The following is a 15029-nucleotide window of genomic DNA, read 5'->3' on the forward strand; positions in this document are numbered from 1 at the left end:
CACACACACACACAAAGATATCTACCGCAATAGAAATAGTTGCTTCATTACCTTGTTTGCTACATTTGCAAATGTAAACAGCTAGGCAGAGCCAGAACTGACTCTAATGCATGATGGAATATCTTTGTTGCATACGTACACTGTAGAAAATAATTATTCAATATGTCAGGCACCATTATTTGAAATGTAATACATTAATATTTACTAGAAAAATAAGGTTTTTTTTTTCCTATTTGTTCTCCCAACTTCTTTAATGAAATAAGTTAATCTGACAGTGCATCCAGTAGCTTGTAATATCTTCTACATCTCCGTGGCAAAAAATAAACTACTGGTTGGGACAATATAATGCAAATTATTAAAGTCAGTCCTTGTACATACATCTGTGTAGCAAGCATTGAGGCTCGACTAACAGCACCTTTAACCAATTATTTAATGTTCAGTTATTTAGCCCTATTTCCCTGAGCAGTTATGCTGAGGCTTTCCCTTCATGGATAGTTTTACAAAGCCTTATGTATTAAAAGTACTATGAAGAGCAAACTTCTAAGAATCCTATTTAATGCTACTTAACTAAACCTGTATAAATCTAATGAAGGGATTGATTGGTACATATACCAACTGTCAGTCTGTGGTAACGTGACTTTAGACGCTGCCTGACCACAAAGTTTGGAAATTAATCTTAAACCAAAAGAAAATAAATAAATACAGCAGGTTACCTTGTGGAGAAATACCATGTGTTCTAAACCAATGAAGCCCATGGTCTGAACTTTTGTATCCATCTAGTCTTTTGAACTGAGGGGATCCCTTTAGTTAGAACGTGCCAAGTGAGATTAGTGACCAAGAGGAAGCTTAAAAAACAAACCCAAACTGGTTCATCACAAACAAGAAAGAAAAGATCTGGCTAAAATAAAATTACTACGTAAGCACTGAGGACATTGCTTTTAAAAATGCATATATATTTGGACAAAATGAACCTAAATTGCAAACACGAGGACTATTTTTGAAAGGAGTATTTGAACATCTAAAGGACAAAAATATCAGAGAGGGTGTGCATGTGTATGTACAGGCAGGGCTGGCCAAAATCATTGTCACTTTTCCCGCTGCTCTCTCCCCAAGCCTAACCACAGCTCGCATTTCTAGGTCTAAATTCGAAACATGATCAATGAGAGGATTCTCATCCAGGAGGGTGCCATTTTCCTTTCACTGCCCTGGAGATTAGATTTCTCCTCATCTGCCTAGGATTTCAAGACATTTCGAAATTGAGGCAACAATTTACGGGTTTTGAACAAATGGGCCAATGGCCAGCCCAATACTGCTTTAGAATCATAATATGTAAACCCTTCCAAATTCTAGACAGCTTTGATCTCTTTCTTTACAAACGTAATAATTATAGTCCGGTGATACTTCTTATGGATGGTTTCCATAGTACACATTCACCAAGATGGTTCTGACCCACTAGGTTCTAAACAGGACTATATACCATCTTCCATTTTTTTCTCACTGACCATTTGTCTCACTTTTTAATCTTGGTAACCTACTCATCAAAAGAAAGAATAATAAGAGAAGGGAATTTCATGTTGGATAAGGCAGGCTCTATGAAGTATTTTTTTTTTAAATAGGTCTTCATAAGACATTACAAGCTATTGAATTCCCATCAAGAAAACCTATTTCTATTTAATTGTGCTAAGTGCTAAGGTTTTACTCTTTAGGTTTTCCATTTTTTTCCACTTGTGCATTGTTCCTATGCAGGCCCCTCTGGATATGAGTTGTGAAGTCATATTTGTCCGTGCAAAGATGCTGGCATATGCTGCACTGGAAAGGTCCACTGTCACCATGGCAACTCATATGCAAAGCATACATCACTTCATCCAGAAAGACAATGCCACAGTGCACACATTTTGTTGAAAGTTCATCTTGAGTACTTCTATCAACTTTCTCTGTTTTTACTCCATTCAAGGGACCTTCGTTTTTTACATTTGATGGCGCCTTCGTTTTCTCCTTGGAGGCACCGTTTGCAGTTGGCCCAGGTCTGGAATGCTTGATCGCCAAATCTAGAGGAATGTCATTGTCTGATCCAACAGCTGAAAAGTGAGGAGGCAGATTGAAGGTGGGGTAAGGCACATAGTTTTGGCAAGGATTTGGTAGGCCAGGCACGTGACTCAAGTAGTGCGGATTCCCAGGAACGGAGAGCTTATATTTACTCCAGAACCGCAGCCAATCAGCTTCACTCTGGAAGTCATTATGTACAAAGGGAAGTCCAAAAAGGGGGTACTGGTACTTTTCGATAGGGCTGCCTGGTGGTGAATAATTTGGGTGCTTCGCGGGTCTCATGTACTTTTCTATGGGACTGCCTCTCTCAGAACTTCCTTTCCCTTCAGATACGGATGAACTATTTCCTGGGTCTCCAGTACTTTCCTGAGGACTTTTTATCTGAATGTGCAAAGGTTGCATCCTTTTGTGAATATCCAGAGTTTGGCTGACCAAGACTGGCTGCTGAGCAGAATGGCTTTTAGTCAATGAACCCTGGGCTTCGTATTTACTCAGGCTGGGGAGCGGAATTTCTCGCTGGTGACCTTCAGTTAAGTGATCGTCTGAGCGCCTCTCTAAGGGGCTGCCATTGGCTTGCTCTTCACTGCCGGCCCTCTGCTGTTTGTTGAGCTGCTCGGCCTGAAGTGCCTCTGGGTTAAGGCGCTTTCTTGTTCTTCTCCTAATAATCTGCTCACCGTTGTTTTGTTTAATGATGTTTAAAGGCCTGGGAGTCTGCGGGGAACACACACACAATACATAAAAGGAAAACATTAAAAAACACATTAAAATGCATTAACAATTCCTCACAAATATAAACCATGCTTAAGTTCAAAGCAAAGATAGGCTTTACGTTATAGATTTACTAAATCTCCTCCTTTTGCCCTAAGCAGGATCAGAGGAAGTAACCAAAGCACATTCTTTTACCCTAATTAAATCATGCCCATCTTTACAGGGAGGACTGAAAAACTTTAATCTACTTGGAAACAGCTTTTCCAAACTCAACAGATTTTGGAATTGCATTACTTCGTGATAAAACAGTGTTTAAAGTTACTTGAAGAAATGTGATTTTTCTGAAATATTCTCAACTTTTGGAGTCATGCACCAAGATGTCAACATAGTAACATGGGAGATAGGTTTTGATGACAACTGTGGAAAAGTGATACATGGCTGCAGTCTGAATTGTGTCCCCCTCTCCCCACCCCTCCTACAATTCATAGGTTGAAGCTCTAACCCCAATGTGACTGTAGCTGAAGATAAGGCCTTTAGGAGGTAAATATGGTTAAATGAGGACACAGTGAGAAGGCAGCCTTCTACAAGCCAGGAAGAGAGCTCTCACCAGAACCCAGCCAGGATGGCACCCTAATATCAGACTTCCGGCCTCCAGAACTGTGTGAAAATAAATGTCTGCTGTTTAAGCCACCCAGTCTATGGTATTTTGTTATGCCAGCCCCAGCTGACTAAATATAGAATATTAAACATCAGAACATAAATAATCAAAGACAAACTGACAGAATTGTAAGGAAAGATATCAGGTAATCAAAGCCATTATCAGTGAGAGGTTTTTTAAAAAATCTCTCGCTTTTTTTTCCCTTTAATTATACAAGTACTCACTATGAAAGATTTTACTTGTTAACAGGTGAAGCATTTGTTTTCTGTTGACGATCTAAATTTATTTGTAGGCTCGGTACAAATATCCTATCTGTCAGTCTACTCTGTACTTAAATAGAATGCTGACTTTCACTCAGCTTAAGTATTATATGGTTCGTATTTATGTACATGGTCAACAGGTGTTTATATTACATGACTCAAATCCATAGATAAGACTATAATAAAAACTTTACTTGCAGTAAGAGCTCTAATTTTGATTTATAAAATCAAGAGAATATGTTTAATAAATCAATGCATATTTACAGATGAAAAATTTAGGAGAATCTTTAAATGGGCTAAAATCTGATTTTTCTAAAAGATTACTGAAATCAAGAAGTAATCTCTACATAAAATATGAATATAAACAATACGTAACTCGTGAATTATACCTAGAAAGGAGGCACCTCAATGCAAGAGCGTACTTTTTATATGTTAAACAAAATACAAAACGTTTTGCAATGTTTTTATTGTCACAGAGATATTTTGAAGGAAAAAGGATAACACACTTGTTACTGACAATCAGATTATTCATTTCAGAATGAAAATGCCATATCCCCTTGGATATTCCCTGTTTATTTACTTTGTTCAGAATTTCAGGTTTATAAAGAGCTCACATTCATATTATAAAAATATGCAGTAGTTAATCTCTGTCCTCTAAAGAAATCTGAAATATGCATTAATACCTTTTTTAAACTTTCATAATTTTTGTGGCAGTCTTTGACATGAAATGTGGGTATAACCTTTATGTGTTTAAATCTGTGATTTTAAAAAACCTCAGAATTGAAAACATCTCATCTCTGGAGAGATGAATATTAAAGTAATTGTAAAAAAAAGTTTAGTTTATATTGCAGTTGTTAAATTACCATAACCTGGAAGAGCAGCAGTTTAATTAATTTTTGGCCTTTGACTGGCCTGAGTTCAATTAAAATTATTAATGTCAGTACCCATTGAATGGAAGCTTATTGTTGTGCTTAAGTGGTGAAGTTTAAGAAAAAGTAAGGTGATGGTGGTGTGTGTGTGTGTGTGTGTCACGGGGTGGGGAATCCTTCTATTAGCTCCATGCTAATAACTAAGGTTTTTACAGTTTACTACCAATTAGCATTGTTGGCAGCATGCATTTTTTAAAAGAGTGCTTCCAACGGTCCACTTAGGAGGACCTTTTGTCTAAAATTATATTCTCCGTAGCTGTGATCTATTCATTGGCCGGTGCTAAGAGCTGTGGTAAAATGCCAAACAAAATGAAAACGGCAGAGGGAAATAGATTTCTGCTTACTACATGGGGCATTCCTATTTTTAAAGGCAGCTCTGGTCAGCAGATAAACTATCTAAACTAAAAAAATATCCTCAAGAAGTCAAATACATATAAAGATGGGAGATTTGTGAGTTTAAATTTTATTAGAGGATTTCACCTAAAATTTGGTTAGAAATAACTGAGGTACCTCAGAGAGCCCTAGAAATTAGTCAGCTGGAGATCTTAAAACATAAAGCACTTTTGCATCTTGCTCTGCTGTGTGCTCTGCAAGCCCTCAGGTACCACTGGAAGCACTGTAGAGCGCTGGCATCCTGGGTCCCAGTTTAGAACCACTCTTCTGAACGGGTCCAACTTCCAGCCCCCAAAGCAGCCCAAATGACACTTGCAAATTCCAATTGTAAACTGGAAAATAAGCATTTTTCCCCTGCCCTAGATTTTATAATGAACATGGGAGAGAACCCCTTTTTATTTTAAAATTTGTATGTACTTCTGAATTTTTGAAGTTTCTCCTTTCTACCTAAATTAATTTCACTGAATTCTGATAACCACTTGTTCAACTATCTGTTATGTGACGTTCCCAGAAATCAATCATTTTCCTCTTTTATATCAAAAGAAGCATAATGCATTACTGATGATCTCAAATGTATCTCCCCATAACATCTAAGGCCGGTCCACCATAAATCACATGTGCACTCAAAGCGACTGCATTAAACTCTGCAGGGGCAGGCACTGCAAGCCAGGGAATGGAACTTATCATGCCACAGACCAGGGTGCTTTATAAAGCTTTTCCTGAAACAGTCTAACAAGTTCTTACCGAGTGAAGCTTCTGGTAGAGGCCACACGCGTTGCATACATATCCGCCATTTGCATTCTTTCGCCAGAGAGAGGTCTTTGTGGTCAAGCAATTGGCACAAAAAACACCCGAGCCTCTACGCCTCTGAAATGGGAAAAAAAAAAGACACAAGGTCAGAGGTGAGTCACATGATCCGCGGAGTTAGACCAAATCAACCCAGGAGTTTTGTCTTTAGACTAGCAACAATGACAGTATAAAACCACACTGCCCATAATGAGGTCAGGTTCAATTGTGTTTAATAGGCACCACTGATTTTCATTATAATTAACCGTACAGTGATGGATGAGGTGTGTGCAACACCAAAGGCCTTTCACAGAAACAGCTTTAACTTTTTGAACTTCGGGTTTTGTGCCTTTCATGATGGTTCCTAAATGCTGAACCCTAAAATATACCTTTTAAAAGTGTCAAAACAAAAGTCAAAAGACAGAGCCTGGCAATATGTTTAATATACTCTGGAAAGGGAGGAGCACAGTCTACCTGAGCTTTAAAATATAGTCAAGCTTGGAATAAATGCAGCATGTAAACCACTTACAATTAAACCTGATGTGTGTCTTTTTGGATGTCATTCATGTAACGTAAGTATTAAGAGACTGTAAGACACTCAGTTCTAATTTTTGGTTTGCAATTGTAAAATCTGAAAGAGAACACACCCTCTCTCTCCCAAAGCTGAGAGGAATAGTAGAAACTTCTGCCAACTAGAAGTACAGTATTACTAATGAGAATCCTTACGAGGGGCCTACTTAAGCCAGACAACATAGTCCCATCAATGGCTATTTATTTATTTTATTTGACTCAGACTTGGAAATCACAAGCATTTCTGAACACAAATTGATTTTAGTGGGCTGAATTCTCTAGTCACCAGATTCAAAAATAATCCAAGAATATTTGAAAGTAGATCATTAGTACTGTTTGTTCCATTCTTGCTATCAAGTAATGATTCCATTAAACTTCTCATTGAAACAAAAGTCAGGCTGTGTTTGTGGGCGCAAATACTAACAGGCAGGAAATGGAACTCTCTTGCTGAAAAAAAAAAAAAAAAAGAGCCTGAATTGCAACTCTGCTCTCCTTTCTCTAGGAAGTAAAGCCTTTAATGATAAAATATGCGTGTTAGATAAGGAGTGGAAAAAGTCTTGCTGGAGCCCAATTCTGTTGTAAATTTAAAATTACAAACACCATAAGTCAAAATTTCAGGGATTCATAAAATTTAGGCAATTTATTTAACTTGAGTCCATACTGTAGACGAGTGGTATCCCTGCCAAGAAAATACAATGGTTATAATTGTACTCTGATACATTTCAAATGGAAAGCTTTCTGCAGACATAATTTTGGCTTCAAGACTGGAACACTTTCTTGGCATTGAAAGGGCATTTGATTCATCGGGTGTTTCACAATGTATCACTAAAAAGACCTGGTGAGCAGCCAGTTCCCTATAGGGTAATTTTTCCATCCAGATGCAAGTGCTATCAGAGGCCCTCGTCAGCTAAACTAATTATGATCTTGCAACTGCTGATGCCTGCTCACTCTAACATTCAACATCCTCCATTAATCACCAATACAAAGAAAATGAATGAAACGTAAAGAGATGAGGACTGGTAAGGTGCACAGCCATAAAAATCTGAAATGAGAGCAATAATTTAACAAGATTGGGGGAATGTTTTTAGTGAACACAAAGTCAGGCTAACGATTGTCCTTTTCAACCAAGAACACAATTTCATTAGTGTAGCAGGTTGGGCTACTTTAAGTGATGTAATATAAGCTAGGGTTTTTCACAAAGATAATCTCTGGCTCCCCTTTTTTCTTTACTCCCCCCACCCCAAATCAGGGCAGGAATGTATCATAAATTTCTCAGTCTCAATAAGAGCAGCACAAAAGTTGGGTGTTAGCCCTCAAAGTCCAAATTGGGACCTACTGCAAAAGTACAGACTGCCGTTTCCCCCAAATCAACGATCTATTAGAGGTTGTGTTTATCAAACACTCTGGGGGCCCCCTTTATCCGAGGTAAGTCGGGGAGCCTAGTTCGGTTATAATTGTGAAAACTCCCTGGGGCCATGCTGTCTTTTTTTCCGAGATCGAAATAACACGTTTTGCAAATAAACACCAGTTTGATCCGTGTAAAGGCAATGTAAATGTCCATTTGGAAACTGACCCACATATATGGCTGAGGCTCAAATCTGAATGTACAACCATTCACTGCAGCCTGCTTTTCTTTCCTTGTGCCCTGGCTGCTTGACACAGCATGCCAAAGTGGGTGTAATCCTGGTTTCAGAGAACGCTTCAATCCTTGCACAACTTGTGCTTAATTCTCTTGCAGAGAAAATGCCCTTCATTAGTTCGAGGGAAAATCCTGAAATTACAGGACTGGTTTCCACAGGCGTATCTTGCTTTAAGCAGCACTTAGGCTCCAATAAAGGCTGGTATATTTTAGGTAAACCATATCTTATTTAAATACATCAGGAGTCCTCTGGATTCACTTACTCGGAGTCAGTATGGCATGGGGGGGGGTTAATAATCAGATTTAGGAGTCAGACAACTTGTACTCAAAACATGTCTCTGTCTTGAGTTGCTGGCTGCAATTTTGGGCAAGTTACTTAACCTGGCAATGCTTAAGTTTCCTCGTCTTTAAAGTGCGAGCTGCTGTGAGTATTAATGTAGACAAATGGACGTAATAAAACAATGCCAGGTATGTAGCAGGCGCTCAAGTTAGCTATCCATCAAGGGGATTCAATTGTATTTCTTTTGTAAGAGAAAAATATTTTGTGGTTTCGTTTATATCTCCTGAATCTACTTATTGCACATTTTAGATATGCTTAAAGCATATAGTTGGGTATAATCACATGTATTTTATTTGTGCCAATCTTATCAAATATGAGAATGGAAAGTTGAGTCAGAGTGAAATGTCTAGGTGTTCACACCTAGAATTCAACAGGGGCCTGCTTGTGTGCGGGAGGAGAGTGGGAGGTAGGTGAGAAATATTTCACATAGTAAGTTACCTCCAATCTAAACAAATGTATCACTTTGGTGAGCACTGTAGAACCTTATGTTTGATGCACTTGGAATTACTGGAAGCAACAGAGAAGGTGGGAGAAGTGGGCAATATCCTTAGTTGTGTGAGCACAGAGTTGTAGACCGTGCCACATCTCTCTAAATCACACCGCAGATGAGAGCCCTGACCCACAGTGAGAACCTGGCTGGATGGAGTATGGCATTTATTCCGAAGTCACCAACATCCTTAGCCCAATCAAGTGCTGAGAGGCAGTCTGCTGGCGAAGGAAGCAGAATAGGAGTTTCCCCTGCCCCACTTTTTAACAATGAACTTGTTAAAGAGAAAGAAAGGCACTAAAGATCTTATTTCATTCACAGTTTATCAGGTATAACAGAGTTTTAAAATATTTTGTCATTCTCCTTTGTACTATGTTAAAGACAGAAATCGTGTCTCTTAACAGTCATCAAACAGTCTAAGTAATAAGCACCTAGGACAGTGCTCTCTGTCTTGAGCAGCTAAACATTCATGAAGTTGAAAATAATCTCTCTTGCTATTTTTTTTATCACTAGTCATCACTCGTTTTTGAAAAAAAAAAGTTTTTAAAAAATATTCCTTTGAAATGTCTCCCCTTTGGATTGACAAATCTATCTTCAGTTGGTCAGAGAGGGCTAATGAGGTTGTAGACAATAAAATCAAGAGAGTTAATTTTCCAGTCCTACATCCCACACTTATTTTTGAGAAATAGCTGAAGCCAGATACTTGCTATGTCCTGAGGATACAAGGTCAGGTAGAACAGAGCTGCAACTCTCCTGTATATGCATCACAAGAGTCATGCATTGCTGATGGTTCTATGTGCGCGTGTGTATGTTTTAAATAATAAATTGTTTCTCCTTTTCCTACAGGCTGTTTTTAAGAGATGATAAGAATTTGTACCTCCATGACTTTGTGCAGGAGAGAGGAGAATTGAGTGATATGGATAAGCACACTTCTGGGAGAGGAAATGATAGGAATAAGTAGTCAGTGGGTAACACCGGTGGCATACTTGATAGGTGCTCCTTTCAGGCTGAAGGAAAGCTGTCCTTTACACATCCAAAGCCACACACAGTCATAGCATCCTCTGCCCCGGGCCTTCTCTAAGTGCACCTTCTGCTTCTATGTGGTGTCAACAGAGGGCAAGAGTGAAGGAAGCTCGGCCGAGAACCCAAATCTACCCGAAAGTCATCTCAACTGCAAACTTCTACAGAAGGAATTCTGGAATCAACAAGGAACGGATTGCTTTTAACTTCAAGTTTAAATAGTTTGCCCACTAACTTTTAGGTTGCATTTGTGTGGCCTTCATGTTATTTCTGTTGGCTGGTAACTTCCTGTGTGAAAAAGGATGGGCAGTGGTAGGAACAGTTAATTGCAAGGAATTCCGAGGCCAGCCCAGTGACTGGCCTCGCAAGGGCTTTTCAATTACCGAGAATTTTGGATCACTTGTTTCCTTTCCATGTTTCAAATGTGTTATAACCACCATACTGATTTTCACAACAGCAGTTTAGGTGATGAATTTGGACAATCATCCATGCCAGGATTTGAAACAGAAAATGACACACCCATCTTTTAATATAAGTACACTTTAAATCCAACGTAATGTTTTCCTTTGCCTGCTGTAGAGTACACCAAGAAGTGTAATGACTAACTAAAAAAACCTTTAGTCTTTAGGTTCACAGCTAACCACTGTATGGCATCACTATCATTAAATTTTTCTCAAAGCTTCTGACTGAAGTTTTGCTTCTATGCTGCTTAAATTCTCAGTCAGTTCCAGATCCCTCTGAGTTGAGCCCTGACACATATGTTGGTAAACGCAGATGTGTCTTTAGAAATGAGTAAGAATGGGAAAAAAAGTTTCAAACTGGTTCATCTGTTTTTATTGCTTATTTTATTTTATTATTTGAAGATCAGCCAAAAAGAAACCTTTTAAGGTTTTCAAATGTCATTATTAACACAGAACTTATTCATTTGATTAATAAAAAGTAAATTTGATTGAATTATTAATTCAAGTGGCTTAACATGTAGAGACATGGATATTCATCTTCAAGATATTAAAAATCCCCACTAGTGGAGTTATTTGTGCAGAAATGATGCTTTATAATAGTTTTCTACGAATAAGAACCATACTGAAACCATGTAATTACATAACAAGCCTTGATAGGCAGAGCATTTACTCACATTTTTTATGGTTTTATATCTTAGCCATTTTAAATCAAATCAATCTGAAATTTGATATACATGCTGTTAGTCTGGAGGTACCTCAAGTATTTTTAACTCTTTAAATAATTTCTATGTTTATTCGATTATATCAAGAATCCTTTGAAAACTTCATTCTAGGGAATTGCACAGATGGCTATGATAGAACCTTCTGGTACAACTTTGCAGTAATAAAATTTCAGTGGTAAATTTAATTCAGTTCAGTTCTGGGAATAATTATTAAATGTCCACCATGTGCCTGACACTGTGCTGGAAGCTGGGGTTACAGTGATGTATATGGCAGACATGATCTGTAATCTCTCAGTTTCCAGTACCATCTGCTAAAAACTAACTACGTGTTGAGTTAACGTGATACAAACTGAGATCGTTCATAAGCATTGACAGTTTAATTCATGTAAATTATATGGAAACATTCCTGAGAAACCAAAGCATCTCCCACGAATAAATCTCATGTAAAGGCTGAAAGTTCTCTAATAATCAGAGGGCTTACTCTCTGTGTTCCTTAATAAAAATAGGTAATAGTCTAGTCATTTCAGAAGCAAGATCCTTGCTTATTGTCCCATCAGTAATAATGTCCTATCAATAACTTTGCCCTATTAACCACCAACAGAGTTGATATAAACTAAATAATGTGCTCATGACTGTCATATATAATAGACATTCAATAATTGTTGAATAAATGATAAATATTATTTTAGTCATTATCACTATTATTCACCACTAAGAGACATAGAAGGCCACTCTCCCTCAATTCCACCCATTAAGGAATTAATTGACTATCAACTACACACCAATAGACCCTACAGAATATAAGGAATGTGGTACCTAAAACCACTTAAAACAGATGGTGGCTTGCAATGAACACCTTTAAATTAATAGCCAGAATTTTATCAGAAGCATGGGCTGGCCAATATTTTAGCAAGAGCAGGGAAAGAGCTCTGCCAACAAAAAGCAATAGATATTAATGCCTTGGCTGCCTTTTGTTTCAAATAAAATCGTGAAGAATCAGTTGAAACAGCAAGACTATGCCTGCTTGAAAACAGCCCTCCGTGCCCTCAGATTTCTTGCCAGAAAACTGAAGAGACTCTACAAGGTTCAGCCAAGCATCCATCTTGTAATTACCTATCTCAGAGTTTGGAAACAAAACCTGTTTACCTGGCTTATTAAATTCACTTCCTCAACACACCAGCAAAGCTAATGGAGACCAGTGTAAACTAAACTGACATCCTTGGCTAGGAGCAATGGAACAACTTCTGTTCCAGGACATGAGGCAATTCATACTCTAGTAATCATACATTGTACCCAGGTACGAATGTGCCTAGGACCTTTCCACTGACTCGTCACCACATGGGAGTTGCCCAGTAAATCAGGACATGCTAAAACACATCAGCTCCATTTCTTCTGAGATGCAATTGGTGACTCGTGGAGTGCGACTGCAGAAAATAAGAGTTCCCAAGGTAAATCTCACGCTTTTAAATTGTTCATATGGATTCTTCAAATCTTCAGATTTTAGAAATTTATCACACATATAACCCATTACATAGGTCTGAAGGACCCCCATCTCCATACTTTGACTTACCCCATATTTAGTAAATGAATAAACATCTGATGTCACACACGAATTACGTAACAGACCAGGACTAGAAAAATCCAGATCTTTGGAGTTCTAAACCCATGCTGTTTCTATAACAGTGTTCTGCCTTTATAGCAATATGTATTTGGACAGCTGAAAATATGGTTGAAGATTTATGTCTACACTGTCTTTTTCCATTTCACGTGAAAGTCATTATTGTCAAAAGAACTGCTCATGTCTCTCACTGCTTCTATTTCTGCCACCACAGATCCATTTTCACCTTTCCTTTAGTAACAACAATGGTCTGAGAGAGTTTCTACAGGGACCTTCTTCTATGCTAGTGCCAAAATCTGACACTGAAAAGGAAAAAAAAAAAGCTTTTTGGAGGCACAAACAACTTTAGCACCTCTTAAGTAAACCGCAGCATGAGAACACAAGAATTGGTTCTGTTTTAATAAATTAATTGCAAATTTTATTTAAACAGTCTATTTAGCAAACATTTATTATGGGAATTCTTCACATCATAGAAAACTCTTGGTGATAGGGACTTTTCTAGAAAAAGCCTAAAGTTCAAAAGGTTCAGTTTCTAAGCGTTTAATTTAAGAAACAAATATAGGTATTTTATGTATTACCTAAGTAGGATTGGTTTTATGATAGTGATGGTGATATGGTCATTTTGAAAGAAACAGAAAATTAACAATCAGTAATTCTTTTTGTATCAGCTAACAGGTAATAGCTGGTCCATTAAGTGTTACCATCCCTCAAGGCATTTACGTCTATATCAATGGTTCTTAACATTCTTCGAAGTTATAAACTCTTCTGATAAAATTTATGACACTCTCCCCAGGTAATTTAAAAAAAATATGTAAAGTATTTTACAAATAAACTTCATGCTGTTCAAAAGAATGTCCTTCACAAAATGTATCCAAAGATTTCACATGGGTCTGAGTGCCCATGGATCCCAAGGTTAAGAACTCCTGACATATGTTACCTCAGTTTAGATTCAAAATGAATTACCAGGGATTATTATTCTCTCACTTTACTGGTGAGGTAAAAGACTGAGAATGGTTCTTTGACTTACCTAGAGTCAAAAAATACATCCTTGTCTCTAAGTCTAGGCAAAAGCACGAGACTTTTTCTAAAAACCACTTTTGAATCAATTATCTGGTAGAATTCTCTTGTTTGACTACTTTTTGTCCCTACTTTTTGTACTTATTAAAAATAATCACCATCATGCATCTAATATTTATCAAGTATTTATTTTGTGTAGGATAATATACTAAAGGCTTAGTTTCATTATCTGACATCTTCAAAACAATCCTAAGAGAGAGGAATTATTATTACTATTATTATTATTATTACTGTTATTCTATCCACTTTACAGATGAGAAAACCGAGGTTTTCAAATATTTTTCAATTGCTAAATAGTCAGGCTAAGATACAAACCCAGGTCTCCCTCACTTCAGAGCTACAGTTCTTAACCATGTTTCAGGCCATATTACTAAAGAAGTGATTGGGGAATTTTTACCAAAAATATTTCACCATAGTTTGGCTTTGAAGAACCCTTATCTCTTCAAACCACCCTATAACAGCTGATCAAATTATCCAAGTTTTGAGGTACCAGAAAGGAATGACTCATCCTTGATCAGATATGGCAACGATCACTTTTGAAGTTGGTAGATACAGCCGAAGCCAGAGGAAGAGCACAGCGCTTGCCTGATGGAGGGGTAGTGGTGGGGAAGGGGGATGGGTGCAGTGCCTGAGTTTTGATCCTGCTGTCTCAAAAAATAAGAATCAAATATATATGTGAAAAAAGCCTCTGTTTAAAAGCAGAAATTAGTGCATTGACTTAGTTCCTAAAAATGCTAGCATGAAAAGGCAGCCGTGAGCCAGGATCTCTTTTGCATTCACCATAACTAGAGATGGGGAAGGAAAAATGGTGCTAGGGTTTTGACAAGTTCTGTAAACACACATGTTCAGGTAACAATTGACTAGATTTACTTTATATATTTGTATGTTCCTTGGCAGAAACCTTTTGTAATGTGTGGTATCCTCATTATTCAAGATAAAGTGCTGCCAATTCTGAAAAATGAGGTCATTTTACCAAATTCCTCAGATTTGAATAATATAAAAATGTTTACAATTCTTTTCCCTTAAACATTTCCCCCATTATTAGATATAAAAGTACATGTTCTTCAGTGACCTATGGAGTCGACTTATACTTTTCATGTGCGATATAGTTTCCATTTCATTACATACCAGCAAGACTAAAATATGATTAACTCTACAAACATGTTTTACAGGCTATTGAGTTGAGATCAGATATTAGAACATAGCGTATAGTTTGCTCAGTAGAAAGATGGTAATTGCTGCTTATTTCCTCCTAACAACAACAACAGAACTTATGGAAATACAGTTAAATATACTGAAGTTTGAAACAGTTAAG

The 15029-nt window shown here is 37.5% G+C and overlaps 1 protein-coding gene across 2 annotated transcripts in view; it reads right to left on the bottom strand.

The window, feature by feature from the left end:
• Positions 1-221: 221 nt before the first annotated feature.
• Positions 222-15029, bottom strand: part of TRPS1 (transcriptional repressor GATA binding 1) — a 207166-nt gene continuing 192358 nt past the window's right edge. The window contains exons 5-6 of one of the 2 annotated variants that reach the window (XM_065895430.1): positions 5739-5861; positions 222-2757 (exon numbers count right to left, since the gene is read on the bottom strand). In XM_065895430.1, the coding sequence (XP_065751502.1) occupies positions 1696-2757; positions 5739-5861 (1185 nt within the window). In that variant the 3' untranslated portion in view covers positions 222-1695. The remainder of the gene's footprint in view (positions 2758-5738; positions 5862-15029) is intronic. The other variant, XM_065895431.1, reaches the window with a different exon arrangement.

Source organism: Phocoena phocoena, chromosome 17 (assembly GCF_963924675.1).
Source record: "Phocoena phocoena chromosome 17, mPhoPho1.1, whole genome shotgun sequence".
NCBI lineage: Eukaryota > Metazoa > Chordata > Mammalia > Artiodactyla > Phocoenidae > Phocoena > Phocoena phocoena.